Source organism: Anomaloglossus baeobatrachus, chromosome 2, assembly GCF_048569485.1.
Source record: "Anomaloglossus baeobatrachus isolate aAnoBae1 chromosome 2, aAnoBae1.hap1, whole genome shotgun sequence".
NCBI lineage: Eukaryota > Metazoa > Chordata > Amphibia > Anura > Aromobatidae > Anomaloglossus > Anomaloglossus baeobatrachus.
Window position 1 is genome coordinate 662,959,064 of NC_134354.1, and position 15,033 is coordinate 662,974,096.

At 49.3% G+C, this 15,033-nt stretch overlaps 1 protein-coding gene across 1 annotated transcript in view; it reads right to left on the reverse strand.

The window, feature by feature from the left end:
* The window catches only part of DCTN2 (dynactin subunit 2), an 85,989-nt gene extending 73,145 nt beyond the window's left edge, over window positions 1-12,844 (reverse strand). The window contains exons 1-2 of the mRNA XM_075337079.1: window positions 12,588-12,844; window positions 3,057-3,125 (exon numbers count right to left, since the gene is read on the reverse strand). Of these exons, the coding sequence (XP_075193194.1) occupies window positions 3,057-3,125; window positions 12,588-12,623 (105 nt within the window). The 5' untranslated portion in view covers window positions 12,624-12,844. The remainder of the gene's footprint in view (window positions 1-3,056; window positions 3,126-12,587) is intronic.
* Between the last annotated feature and the right edge of the window lie 2,189 nt (window positions 12,845-15,033).

The window sequence follows — 15,033 nt, forward strand, 5'->3', positions numbered from 1 at the left end:
TTATGTGCGGCTGCGGGATATCTGCAGTATATTCCACAACCGCACATTCCACAACGTGGACACAGCACTCCCCATGTCCCATAGGATAACATGGGGAGTGTCTGTACATGCTGAAACCTGCGGATTTATCTGGAAAATCCATATAAATCTGCAGGTTTTCGGCGGCAAAATCCGCAGAAGCAAGCTCCCGTGGGCACAGGGCTTTACTGCGCTATCCTGTAACTGTTCACAATAAGCTGTCCTGTGTGTGTACATGAATTACATCACTTCTGACCATTGTAACTTACATTCTCCGCAGTTTTCCCCTCTCCATGCGCTATATTTCATTTACAATCCACTCTGAGCTGGGGAGAGGAGACTAGCTGCAGTGATTTCTCCCATACAGAGCACAGAGAGGGGAAAGCCTGCTCTTCATTACCTTTTTGGCTCACAGAGAAACTGCAGTAACATGGAAGACATTATACAGCAGAGCTGAGCCGCCTTGATCTGAATCAAGCTCTGACGTGCAATAAAACTTGTTAGAGCTCTGCACTGGGTTTTTCCCTCTCGGACTCTGCCTTTCCTGCTGCTCACTCCCCTCTCCAGAGAGTATAATGGGCCATGTCACATTCACCTGCAATCCATCTCCTCTGAGCAAAATGGACTTGAATTACTTTTTCACATTGAATGGAGGGGAACAAGTATATAAGTGGGGAAGGAAGCAAATTTCTCTGATAACTACAAAGATTCCTATAATCACCTGGACTTTAATAATTTATGAAACGTTTGTTGAGGAGTTCCCATCATTTTTAGCCATCAAAGACTTTTAGCATATGGCCAGCTTTAGGGCTCACTTTACTAGCAACGTCTGCAGTGGCTGCGTCCATATTGTATCCATGAGAACTGGGTCTTAGCAGCAATAATTTATATAAACATATCTTAACCTGTGAGTAATAAGCACTTCTATTTGTGACTGAGGAGATCTTATATTCCATAGTCCTAGGGCTAAGGAAACAATATGCAGATTTTTATTTTAGAGAATGCTACATCTGTAAATATGTGTCACTAACAACAACACGATATTATAACTTCCCAGTTTTATCCTGCCCTAGAGTAAGAACTTCGTATACAGTACATTGTACTATATATATTCATCAGTAGTCTGTGGCCACCGAACAGGAGCCCTGCAAACCTTCTACTTGATGGCAACCCCAACATCTCTACTGACTAGTAGGTCCGGCATAGTGTTGTGCATACGTCACGTCCCAATGAGGACATTGCACCAGGCCACCAAATCAAAAAAGGTGCCGGGTATGCAGGCAGATAAGAGGGGGCTCACAGGGCTAATAAATACATACGATGGCTGCTAGACTACGGCCAGTGAATAGCGCTGTTCAGCTCTAATATATAGTAACTTGAACCGCACAAAATAGTTTAGGCGTCATTCTGGCTTGTATCGGAGGTTCCAAATTAGAGAAAATACCGCTTTCCACCGGAGATCCACGATCTGTGACCTGGCCTGAATTAGCACAGCATTGCCAACTTTGGGATGCAGAAGTATTCATTTTAATGGAATCCCCATTATATATAAGATATTAAATATCTAACTTCCTCACTTTGCACATCTAACAATCCTGTATATGACATCAGAGATGCCATTCACAGGGTAAAAAAAGGCACTAAATTCTTACTTGTAGGTCTCCACTACTGGCATTGCTCTCATCTCAGGGACTCTATAGATTATCCGCTCCCTCTCCATTTATATTAAAGGGAAAATTTCATTTGAAAACATTCTTCTATATAAGACACTGCTGAGAGCTGCAGATCGGTATGCGTTCAGGTCCTGAGATGCCACCGCCATCACTCTGAAGGGCATAGGTCTTGTGTGTAGACCGCACAGAGCGGTGTATGGGCTCAGCAGGGTCTACACCGCTGGGCGCAGGGGATGGGCTCTTCATAGGGAAGTTTTGATTTATGGGTGAAACAAATCTAGTTAGGCTAAGTTCACATTTCCGTTGATTTGTATCAGTCACATGCGTCGCTTGACGCATGTGACTGATGCGCTGTTCAACGCTGTACAACGGATGACAAAGAACAGAATTCTTTGTCGGATTCCGTTGTGTGCGGGGGGGCGGAGTTCTGGGGCAGAGCCGAGCGGGGGGCGGGGCCAGGCGCTGAGGATGTCAGTGGAAGTGCTGCGGTCTGCATGGCTGGGGACAGGTGAGTGTATCTGTGAGTGAGTGAGTGTGTGTATGTGCATGTATGTATGTATGTATGTATGTATGTATGTATGTATGTGTGTGTGCACATGCAAAGTGCGGGAGGGGGCGGAGCCGAGCAGGGGGCGGGGCCAGACGAGGGTGTCAGTGCTTGTCTGCATGGCTGGGGACAGGTGTGTGTGTGTGTACATACATGTGCGGAGTGCGGGAGGGGGCGGGGCCGAGCGGGGAAGTGTCGGCCTCCCTGCACACGTAACCAGCCTAAATATCGGGTAACAGCAAAGCACCCGATGTTTACCTTGGTTACCCGATATTTACCTTGGTTACGGGCCTACACCGCTTAGCGCTGGCTCCTTGCACCGTAACCAGGGTAAATATCGGGTAACCAACCAAAGCTGGTGACGTGTGCAGGGAGCCAGAGAGCATGCGCAGCGAAATCCGACGGATCTCGCTGCTCAAAAAACGTTACATGCTGCGTTCCCCCCGCCCGGCGGTCAGTCGTTCCACGACTGATCAGTCGGGCGGAGGGTGCAACGCAGCATCATCAGTCACAATCCGCTGCTCATACAAGTCTATGGGAGCAGCGGAATCCGCTAAACGGATTCCGCTGTTTACAAGAGCAGCGGATTGTGACTGATAGATTTTAGCGGAAATGTGAACTTAGCCTTAAATGTTAATCTAGATGTCCTCAAATGTCAATGGCTAACTGTGTCCCTATCCCAATCCTCATCTGTAGGGCTGGGACACGGTCAGGTAGAGCTGGAGTTTGCCTGTCAGTACCTGCACGGTGTTCTCTATTATACTATGGAGTTCTCCGCTGTCCTGAAGAATCTGCAGTAACGATAAAATATTTCTTACCGCATCAAACTCTGCCTGGTCGTCTTCTGGCAAATCACTCGTCTCATAAACATCGGGCTCATTCCTTGCCTGAAACAAAATAGATAAAGAAAATTAAATAAAATCACCCCATTTCTCTAGATAATACTAGAGTGGAACGTATTACCATTTTATTCCAGAGTTACCCCAATCATTCATTAGAAAGTCCTTGAACCTCACAAGTTAAACTGCTTTACAACTGTAGATCTTTCTGGGAACTACCCACATGCATTTGAACACCTACCAAGCAACCAGCAAAGGTAACCAACATCACCGATGGGGGGGGGTGACCTCCAACATCACCGATGGGGGGGGGTGACCTCCAACATCACCGATGGGGGGGGGTGACCTCCAACATCACCGATGGGGGGGGGTGACCTCCAACATCACCGATGGGGGGGGGTGACCTCCAACATCACCGATGGGGGGGGGTGACCTCCAACATCACCGATGGGGGGGGGGTGACCTCCAACATCACCGATGGGGGGGGGTGACCTCCAACATCACCGATGGGGGGGGGGTGACCTCCAACATCACCGATGGGGGGGGGTGACCTCCAACATCACCGATGGGGGGGGGGTGACCTCCAACATCACCGATGGGGGGGGGGTGACCTCCAACATCACCGATGGGGGGGGGTGACCTCCAACATCACCGATGGGGGGGGGTGACCTCCAACATCACCGATGGGGGGGGGTGACCTCCAACATCACCGATGGGGGGGGGGTGACCTCCAACATCACCGATGGGGGGGGGGGTGACCTCCAACATCACCGATGGGGGGGGGGGTGACCTCCAACATCACCGATGGGGGGGGTGACCTCCAACATCACCGATGGGGGGGGGGTGACCTCCAACATCACCGATGGGGGGGGTGACCTCCAACATCACCGATGGGGGGGTGACCTCCAACATCACCGATGGGGGGGGTGACCTCCAACATCACCGATGGGGGGGGTGACCTCCAACATCACCGATGGGGGGGTGACCTCCAACATCACCGATGGGGGGGTGACCTCCAACATCACCGATGGGGGGGTGACCTCCAACATCACCGATGGGGGGGTGACCTCCAACATCACCGATGGGGGGGTGACCTCCAACATCACCGATGGGGGGGTGACCTCCAACATCACCAAAAGATGCCTATGAGCGATGGTGACCTCGAATATCACCAGAAGATGCCAATCAGTGCAAGCCCCAGAGCATAGAGAAGCTGTCATGTGACACGTGCATGGGGAATACTGGGGAATTGTGACTGGGGGCACATCACACCCTATTACTATTGGGCAGTCACATAGAGCAACTGCAGACATCTTCTGAGACCGGACAACCACTCTTAGGGTATGTGCGCACGTTGCTTTTTACCTGCTTTTTACCTGCTTTTTTGCTGCTTTTTCTTCTGCGCTGTTTAATGCCAAAATGGATGTGTTCTTCTATTCAAGCAAAGTCTATGGGAATTTGGGTTTCTTGTTCACACTATGTTGTTCAAAATGCTGCCTTTTTGTGGCAGAACTTTGGTCAAAAACTCAGCTTTTCAAAGAAGCAACATGTCAATTGTTTTTGCCATTTGGGTTTTGCACTGCAAAGCTGAGTTTTTGACCAAAGTTCTGCCACAAAAAGCAGCATTTTGAACAATATAGTGTGAACAAGAAACCCAAATTCCCATAGACTTTGCTTGAATAGAAGAACACATCCATTTTGGCATTAAACAGCGCAGAAGAAAAAGCAGCAAAAAAGCAGGTAAAAAGCAGGTAAAAAGCAACGTGCGCACATACCCTTAGGCTACTTTCACACATCCGGTTTGAGCACTGCGGCTCAATCCGGCTGTGAAACCTATGCAACGGATGCGGCAAAAACACCGCATCCTTTGCATAAGATTTTACATGCGGCCCGTCCGTTTTTTTTCCGGTTGCGGCACGCTACTGAGCATGCGCAGTGGAAGAAACCGCATGTGGCGGCCGGATGAGTTTTTTGCCGCATCGCGCCGCATCCGGCGTCTATAGGCATGCATTGAAAAATGCCCCGCAGCGGCCGGATGTGGCGCAATGCGTTTTTTTTTTGCTGGAGCAAAAAACGTTGCAGGCAACGTTCCATCCGGCCGCGGCATCGGCTAAATCTGCCGCATGCGGCAAAAAACGGACCGACCACAAGCCCATGCGGCACAATACGACACTAATGTAAGTCTATGCAAAAAAAAAACGCAAACGGCGGCAAAAAAAAAACGGTTGCAGTTTTTCTGCAGAGCGCCGTATTGTGCCGCAGAGCAAAAACCGGAGGTGTGAAAGCAGCCTAAGGCTATGTGCCCACGGGACTCTGTATCTGCGGATTTTTCTGCATCAAAATCCGCAGCTTTCCCCCAAAATTCGCACCTTTTTATAGGTGCGGATTTGACGCGGATTTTGTTGCGGAATTTGTGATTTTTTTTTAATTCAATTGAATAGGAAAAATCCGCACGAAAATCCGCAACAATAATTGACATGCTGCAGATTTTTCCGCACGAAAATCTGCACGATTTCCGCTGCGGAAAAATCCGCAGCGTGGGCACAGCATTTCCCAAATGCCATAGAAATGGCTGGGGAGTAGCTGTGCTGCAGATTTCTGGAAAATCCGTGGCTTTTCCGCGAGAAATTTTCCGCAGCGTGGGCACATAGCCTTAGGCTGCTTTCAAACCTCCGGTCTCTGCAATGCGGCACAATCCGGCACTTTGCAGGAAAAACGGAACCTTTTTTTTTTGCTGCCGGTTGTGTTTTTCCTGCATAGACTTTAATTAGTGCCGCATGGGCTCGCGTTCTGTCCGTTTTTTGCCGCATGCGGCAGATTTAGCCGATGCAGCGGCCGGATGGAACGTTCCCTGGCACGTTTTTTGCTCCGGCAAAAAAAAAAAAAAAAAAAACGCATCCCTATGGATGCCGGATGCGGCAAAAAACGCATCCGGCCGCCGCATGCGGTTTTTGCCACTGTGCATGCTCAGTAGCATGCCGCAAGCGGCAAAAACCGGACCAGCCGCATGTAAAAAACTTATGCAATGGATGCGGTGTATTCACCGCATCTGTTGCATAGGCTTCAGAGCCGGATTGAGCCGCACGGCTCAAACCGGATGTGTGAAAGCAGCCTAATTCTTTGACAATATTAACATATACAAATACTATTAATTCGTGGACGCAGCAATGTTGGACATGATTCACTCTTCTTTTTAAGTACTGTAATTGATTAAGGCCGGTTTCACACATCCGGCTTTTTGCCGTTTTGCCGGATGCGGCGCTCTCCCGTACAGTTAATACAGTACAGTGACAGCGCAACAAGCGCCGGTCACATGCTGTCATGTGACCGGCGCATGTGACCCGGAAGTTACAGCGCTGTCACTGTACTGTATTAACTGTACGGGAGAGCGCCGCATCCGGCAAAACGGCAAAAAGCCGGATGTGTGAAACCGGCCTAAGCTGGAAACAAGGGAAGGAGCACGACTCATGAATGCAGCTGATGGATCTCGGGGAAATCAGTCATAATCATGACTCCAAACCTTACAAACAGGCTACAAATATTGTAGGAAAATATCAGACATCACAGACGGGAAAGAAGCAGCTCTCCGGGTAAACCCCACCCGATGCTTGTAACATGAAGGCACTGCAAGATGAATGGTGACTAATGGGGATAAGGAGAAATGAGAATGGTTTATCCAGCTACGAGCCAACTCAATGATAAAGGCTTTTACTGATGATACTGAGCCATTTCTCCTTAATGGGGTCCGTCCACCTTACAGACAATGGCACTGTAACGGGGGTACTCACTCAGCTTGCCTCTCAGTTGCATCGAGGTAGGCACAGGAGGTACTTTGTATAAAACATTCATGCGGCTTTATTAACAGCTCATAAAGCATGCCATCAGAACAGAAAAATAAATGGCAATTCAATGCAAGAACACAATATACACGTTCCCAAAAACGGCACTTCCATGTCAGTCCAGCAAGTCCCAGTACAGACTTTTCACAAGAGGGCTTCTCACCTCTGCACGCTGACCCCGATAAGTATATCGAACCCCCACTCATGGGTTCATTCCTGAAGGTTTCACAACACCTCCACACGCAGACCATGTGCCAAACAGACGGGCCACATGGTTTAAAATGGTGTCAATCAGCCACATGTCAAACACTCCCATAGGCGGAGGTATATGGATAGCCAGACCCGCCAATCTCTCTGGCTATCCGTAAGCCCTGGCCCAGAAATGCCCTAACAAGCCTTGTGGAACTACAAGTGCTAGAGCAGATATCTAGGCTTACACCATTTTCATAGAACACACACCCTCCGCCATGTTACAGCACATACACATCTGACAGAGCAGGTACCACCTCTGCAGCCCGCAACTAAGGGGAGAATGGCGCACAAATGTGCGCCAGTGTTCAAGTGTGGACCGTGATGTATGGAGAGGCCGAGGGTCTCCAGATGAGGTGGCCGGTCCATGGACAAATGTCTGCATGCGGTATCAGGAGGGGAATGGAGAATGAGGTGGCGGGAAAGTGCCCATCTCTCTGCATTCACTTTGATGGGAGTTGATAGAAATAGCTGAGCAGCTGTGTCACGTTCACCACAGCGTTCTGATTTTTGTTTTAATGGGCTCACCGGATGGTGCAGGGACTTGCCAAAGTCCATTGTAACCATAAGGCCGGGGCCACACGGGGACTACTGCGATCCCCTCGCATGACACACGGCTCACGCTGGCAGTACAGCGGGAGCAGAGTGTCACTGCGACTGAGGTCCGATCATGTGAGCGGACCACCGCTGAGGAGGGGAGGGAGGGATTTATCTTTCTCTCTCCTCCGTAGCCAGCTATTGCCATTCTCGCCCTGCACTCGCGGTACACCGGTGTAATGCGGGTGCAGTGCGATCTCTCGCCCCATAGACTTGAATGGCTGCCAGATCGCATTACAGTCTCAGCATGCTGCGATTATTTTCTCGGTCCGATTAGGGCTGAGAAAATAATCGCTCATGGGTGCTGACACACAGGCTAATATTGGTCCAAGGGGAATGGGATGTTTTATCACACTTCACTCGCTCTGATTTTCATGCCGTGTGGCTTAGCCCTAAAAATAAAAACATACAACACTAACGCTATGTTTTTTATGGCTGTCATACACAATGGACGAGACAACGCTCTTCTGCTTCCTGTGCGCTACCAACAGTCCAGACCACCGACATGGATGCAGAGATCGCTTTTTCCCTCTGCAGCATCAGAGGAGCGGTGGGGACTGCAGCCGACCGGATCCAATGATCCCACCAGTTTCAGAGCAGGGCTTACAAATTGCAGGTTTTTACAAGTGATTTGCAGTTGTAATCATTTATCATCATGAGAATAACTCTGTAAAGTCAGTGGGTCTGGTCGATCTTAATCCAATGTGTATGGATTTGGGGTGAGAAGAGTTGGGCACATTGAATTTGAAAAATCAAATATTTTGTTTTCAGGGGGGAGACATGTATGGCTGCAGCTTTCACCCCTCTCCCCATTCAGGACACAAATCTAAGCCAAGTTATTCAGGGGTGTGTGGGGGGGGGGGGGGGGGGAGTCAGGAAAGACAGAAGTCGGATGAACAGTCACTGGACCAACAACTTTCATTGTGTTAACCACGATTATTCAGCTGGTAGTAGAGGACTGGTCCAGTAAGGCCTAAGCCATATGGCATGAAAATCAGAGCATTCCAAACATCGCATTCCACTCAGACCAATATTACGCTATGTGCCAGCACCCATAAGCGATTATTTTGTCAGCCCTAACTGGACGGAGAAAACAATGGCACCATGCTGCGGGTATAATGCGATCCTTGTTTCTCTCACACCCATTCAAGTGTATGGGGCGAGAGAAACATCGCACTCACTCGCATTACACCGGTGTACTGCAACTGTAAGGGGGCGAGAAAGGCAATAGCCATCAACGGAGGAGAGCGGGAGATAAATCCCTCTTTCCCCTCCTCAGCGCTGGCCCGACCCTCCTCAGAGCCGGCCCGATCGGACCTCAGTCACAGTGACACTTGCATGACACTCGGCTCCTGCTGTGCTGCCAGCGTGAGCCGAGAGTCATGCGAGGATCGCACTAGTGCCCGTGTGGCCTGGCCATAAGGAGTAGCTTTGGAAAATGTGCAGCATCCCAAGGTGCTAAGCCTCCATCAGCAGACGTGCTTATAGGTGTTCACACACATTACTGCCAAGTCAGACGACTAACCGGCATCTACGGGGCCATGATTAGGATTCTTGGTGCTGGGGACTTTCGATGTGTTCTCCTACTCAGAACACTTGCATCTCCGCAGCATAAATTGACAAACTGAAGGTCAGCTCATGCTGCACAAAAAGAAGCACAGCGGGCAGGAGATTTCTATAAATCCATCCACTGTACTTGTAATGTACAACGCAACACTCTGCGTCCAAAATGCTACCAATCCCGATAGGGGGCGCCCAGCATAAAGGTGTAGAGGCGCCCGTAATGCACATTTATCAAGCGAAAAAAAATAAATGAATGGTTAAATTTAGCTCTGCCATCTGGAAAGACGCCTGCTGTGTATATCTATTTAGTATCCACCAATCCCAGTGATACATGCAGGACAACCATATAGTGTGTGGGGGTCACAAGATTCCCCCCCCCCCCCTTACCCATACATACACACTGCATTTCTTCCCAATTATGGGGGGTTCGGTAAGGACAGACATTACTGATGGGAGGAATCATCTGCACTGCTGTGCGGTCCTTAATGTTAATACCACCAAGACCCTAATAGAAATCTAAGCAAATGATCAAAGAACAGATCCACCATACCAGGCCGGTATTAGGCTATGTGCGCACTTTGCTTTTTACCTGCTTTTTCAACTGCAGCGTTTAATGCCAAAATGGTTGTGTTCTGCTTTTCAAGCAAAGTCTATGGGAATTTGGGTTTCTTGTGCCCACTATGCAGTTCAAACTGCAGCCTTTTTGTTGCAGAACTTTGGTCAAAAACTCAGCTTTGCAGTGCAAAACCCAAATGGCAAAAACAATTCACATGTGAATTGTTTTTGCCATTTGGGTTTTGCACTGCAAAGCTGAGTTTTTGACCAAAGTTCTGCAACAAAAAGGCTGCAGTTTGAACTGCAGAGTGGGCACAAGAAACCCAAATTCCCATAGACTTTGCTTGAAAAGCAGAACACAGTCATTTTGGCATTAAACGCTGCAGTTGAAAAAGCAGCAAAAAAGCAGGTAAAAAGCAAAGTGCGCACATAGCCTTACAGGGAATCTGTCGGCAGGTTTTTGCTATGTACTCTGGACAGCATGCTGCAGGGTTAAAAAACAAAAATCAACTGTCTCTCTTATCAGGCTCTGTGCTGTTGTTTACTTAAAATTAAAGGCTTTATCACCTAGTCATTATCATTGATGAACTAGAAAAATCACTACACTCCAGTCCGACACCCCTCCTGCCGTGATTGTGCATAGACAGTGAGGTGTCAATCTCTAGAGACTGGTGTGGGCGGGGGGCGCTCTCTGGGCTCTGCTGCTTCTGATAAATCTAAAAACTGTGTCAGAACTGCTGCAGACAGTAATCTAAGGCGGGCTTTGCACACTACGACATCGCAGGTGCGATGTCGGTGGGGTCAAATCGAAAGTGACGCACATCCGGCGTCACTTGCGATGTCGTAGTGTGTAAATCCTAGATGATACGATGAACGAGCGCAAAATCGTCGTCATCGTATCATCTCTGCAGCCTCCGACATTTCCATAATGCCGGGGGAGCGACAGGTACGATGTAGTTCCTCGTTCCTGCGGCCGCACACATCGCTGTGTGTGAAGCCGCAGGAGCGAGGAACTTCACCTTACCTGCCTCCCGGCTGCAATGAGAAGGACGGAGGTGGGCGGGATGTTTACATCCTGCTCATCTCCGCCCCTCCACTTCAATTGGCCGCCTGCCGTGTGACGTCACTGTGACGCCGCACGACCCGCCCCCTAAGGAAGGAGGCGGGTCGCCGGCCAGAGGGACGTCGCACGGCAGGTATGTGCGTGTAAAGCTGCCGTAGCGATAATAATCGCTACGGCAGCTTTCACTATATATCGAACGTGCGACGGGGGCGGGACTATCGCTGCAGCATCGGTAACACATTGTTACCGATGTTGCAACGTGCAAAGCCCGCCTAAGTGATACATCATTGTAACAGAATCTCTTTGCCTGCATCATGCTGCTCTCGGATGAAGGTTCGTAAAATATGCTGACAAATTCTCTTTAAAAGTGAACCTGTCACCAGGTTTTTCCCCTATAAGCTGCAGCCAGCACCAGTAGGCTCTTCTATACAGCATTCCAGAATATTGTATATAAGAGCCCAGGCCGCTCTATATAACATAAATAAAAAAAATATCTGCATCATACTCACGTAGGGGACGGTCTGGTGCCTACTCTCTTCCTTCCATTGCCATCCTCCTCCTTCTTCCCTGCCCCGTGTGGATGACACATCCTACGTCATCCACACGGAGGCCTCCATTGCGCTGCTGCACTTTGAGCTGCCTGGCTGAGAGCAAAGTATTGTAGTGCGCATGCGCGGAGGTTCTTTGACCTATCCTCGCTCCTGCGCATTACTGTACTTTGCTCTGCTCTCAGTTGGGCATATCAAAGTGCACATGTGCAGGACCACAACGTCGTCTTGTGTGGATGACATCGCAGGTGTCATCCATACTGGGCTGGGTAGAGGGAGGACGGAGATGGCAGCAGAGAGGAGGCGCCGGACCTGTGAGCAGCGACCCCCATCAGACCACTCAGCGCTGCAGGGGAGTAGAATAAAGGTGTTTATTTTATACAGCGGCCTGAGCTCGCATATACCGCTTTCTGGAATGCTGTATATAAGGGCTCACTGGTGGTGGCCGCTGCTTATAAACCTGGTGACCCGTTCACTGTAAAGGAATTTTCTAAAAACTGCAAAATTTAGGTTAAAGCAAAGGAAATGGCACACAATAACTACAATCAAATAAGATCCCTTCTTCCAGTCCCCGGCTGGTCTGCACCCTGCGGTTAGGTGACTCCGCCAATCACTGACCTCAGCACTGTACGGCAGTGATTGTCTGCAGTGGTCACGCTTATTGTTGAGGCAGTAATGCGGCTTTGATTTATTAACGTTTTTAACCTAATTTGTGCCAATTCCTGGGTTATTCACAAGACAGCAGGTAATCCCATAACTGCAGGCGTCCGGTCACTGGACCCCCGCAGCCCCCCACCCTGTATGGAGCAGACATGGCGGCCCCTGCTCCATCACTATGGCATTGTACTCCGCTCTCCGCCAGTCCCATAGACAGTGATTGGAGCAGGGGCTGAGCCATCTCCCCTCCATACAGGACGGGGGTCTGCGGGGCCCGGATCCCACCATTAGGGAATAACCTGCTGTTTTGGGAGGAACAGACACCAGTGTTATCTGTGGAGCCCCCAGTACAGGCCCCTCTACCGCCTGCACTACAAGTCCCAGCACACCAGGCCTGCACACAATGGCGGCAGGACACGGCCCCGCTCCGGCTACTCACGATGCCCGGCAGGTCGGCGTATTTGGGATCGGCCATGTCTGCTGTGTACACTGACAGGAGGGCGCGGCTCAGGGCAGGAGGATGACGCGGCTCCCGGCACCAGGGGCGGACACACCGGGCTCTGGACCCACAATATGTCCCGGGGGACCGGCTCACAGGACACGGCACACCGAGGAGCCCGGGGACGGCGGCGGAGCGCTACCGAGCAGCAGATACCGGCAGCACAAGCTCTCGCGAGAGGACCATGCGAGAATCCCATGAGAAGGCGCGGTGATTGCCGGGAATTGTAGTCTTATGTCTTCAGCTCTCACAGCAGAGAGAGGGCAGTGGTCAGAAATGGTTTAAAACCGCATGATGCTTTTCTTTATGGAGTTTGTGGAAGACTTTTTCTTTTCCTGATGAGGTTTTACAAAAGTTTTTTTATCCCTAAAGTTTTCTTTGCAGCCTCTGATTCCTGAGCGGCGTCATCCACCTGAAAGAAATGACATGGACTTTCTTTTCTTCCCCCGGGCATCTTTCATAACCTCTTCAGAAAAAGAAAAATCCTCCAACAACTCAAGAATTGTATTTCTCAAAGAAATGAGTTTTTTGAAGCCGGCTTTAAGTTTAACCCCCTTCACCCCCGGGGCATTTTCCGTTGTAATTTTTTCCTCCCCTTCTTCCCAGAGCCATAACTTTTTTTATTTTTTCATCTATATAGCCGTATGAGGGCTTGTTTTTTGTGGGATGAGTTGTACTTTTGAATGACACCATTCATTCTGCCCAATATTGTACTGGAAAACAAGGAAAAAAATCAAAATCCAAGTGCAGTAAAATTGCAAAAAAAGTGCAATTGCATAATTGATTTTTATTTACCATGTTCACTATATAATAATACTGACCTGGGAATATGATTCCCCCGTTCAGGACGAGTTCGTAGATACCAAACATGTATAGTTTTATTTTTATCTAAGTGGTGAAAAAAAATGCAGATATTTGTAAAAAAAAGAAAAAGAAAAAGAAAATAGCGCTTTTTGGATAAATGTGACGCTTGATCGCCTGCTAGAGTATTTTAATGCAATGTTGTAGCGACCAAAAAAAACATACTTTTTTCGTTATTTTTGTTTCTTGCTACTCCGTTTACCTGTCAGATTAATTGATATTATATTTTGATAGATCGAGAATTTCTGAACGCAGCGATACCAAATGTATGTATTTTGTTTTTCTTTTATTGTTTTATTTTCAATGGGGCAAAGGGGGATGATTTGAACTTTTAGGTTTTTTGGGGGGGGGTGTTCATATTTTTTTAACTTTTTTTTTTTTTTTACATTTTTTAATGTATTTACTAGCCCCCTTAGGGGACTTTATGCCTGCAGTGTCTGATCAGGAGAAATGCTGTGTTCCTTTGAGTGCCTTAAATCTCAATCTACGCAGTTGCCACCACCGACGCAATGGACTTCAGAAAAATGGCTGCATAGCCAACGCATGTGCGGATTGAGATCTCAGAGAGCCAAGATCTCAATCGGCACGTGTGCGCCGCCTCCACAGCTATTTTACTGAAGTCCATCCTGTCCACCGCTGGGACATCAATGGCGCCCGCCTTGCGCCACCGCAACACCCCCTCTCCCCCCCAGCCTTGGGTCTGCAGCATCTCCTCACTCATGCCAACGTTAACTTCCTGTAGCAGCGACCTTGCCTCCTGTGACCCCACTCCACCGCCGACATGTGCCCTGGGCAGCTATATCCAGAAACTAATATGCATCCGCATGTTCCCCACAATTTTGAGGGGAAAAAAGTGCGTGTTATAATCCGTAAAAGTGGTGCACAACGTATGCACATTGCCTTAGCGGCTCATAAGCACTCCATAAACAAACTCAGCGGGAGCATTGCCTAAGGCCTCTTTCACACGTCCATTTAAAAATCGCACGTGTTGCCCAGCCTGTTTTGTCCATCTGTGTGGCCATCCATGTGTACATGTTTGTCTTCCATATGTTAGTGTTTGTCTTCCATGTGTGACTCCCCTGGACTATTCAGGTCGTCACAGGGTACTGCACAAACTGCCCTCCCCATGCAGTATTCAACCCCTCATGGTTCTGGGTCTCCAGCCTGCAGTGTTGCCTCCATCAGCATTCACAAATCCTAGATGCACTTTGCACCACACCTGTCAGGCACACCAGTGGGCTGCTTAAGCAGGAATAGGGCTGTCCACCTAGGGGTCAGACAGGGAGGTGGGAGGTGTCAAGTTCATTGAGTTGAGTGGTAGCCCTCGAGCAGTAAGGAGCTCTGAGGAAGCTGGGAGTTGGAGCTTCCAGGGGAGAGGAAAACTAGGTCGCAGACGGTGGTCTGGACCTAGAGGAGTCGGACCCCCGGTCGCAGGGGATTGAGGATAGGTGTCTGGGACTTGTCGAGGAGGACAGCCGGCAGCCTGGTCCTACCACCGGTCCGGGACCGAAGGCACAACGGGGTA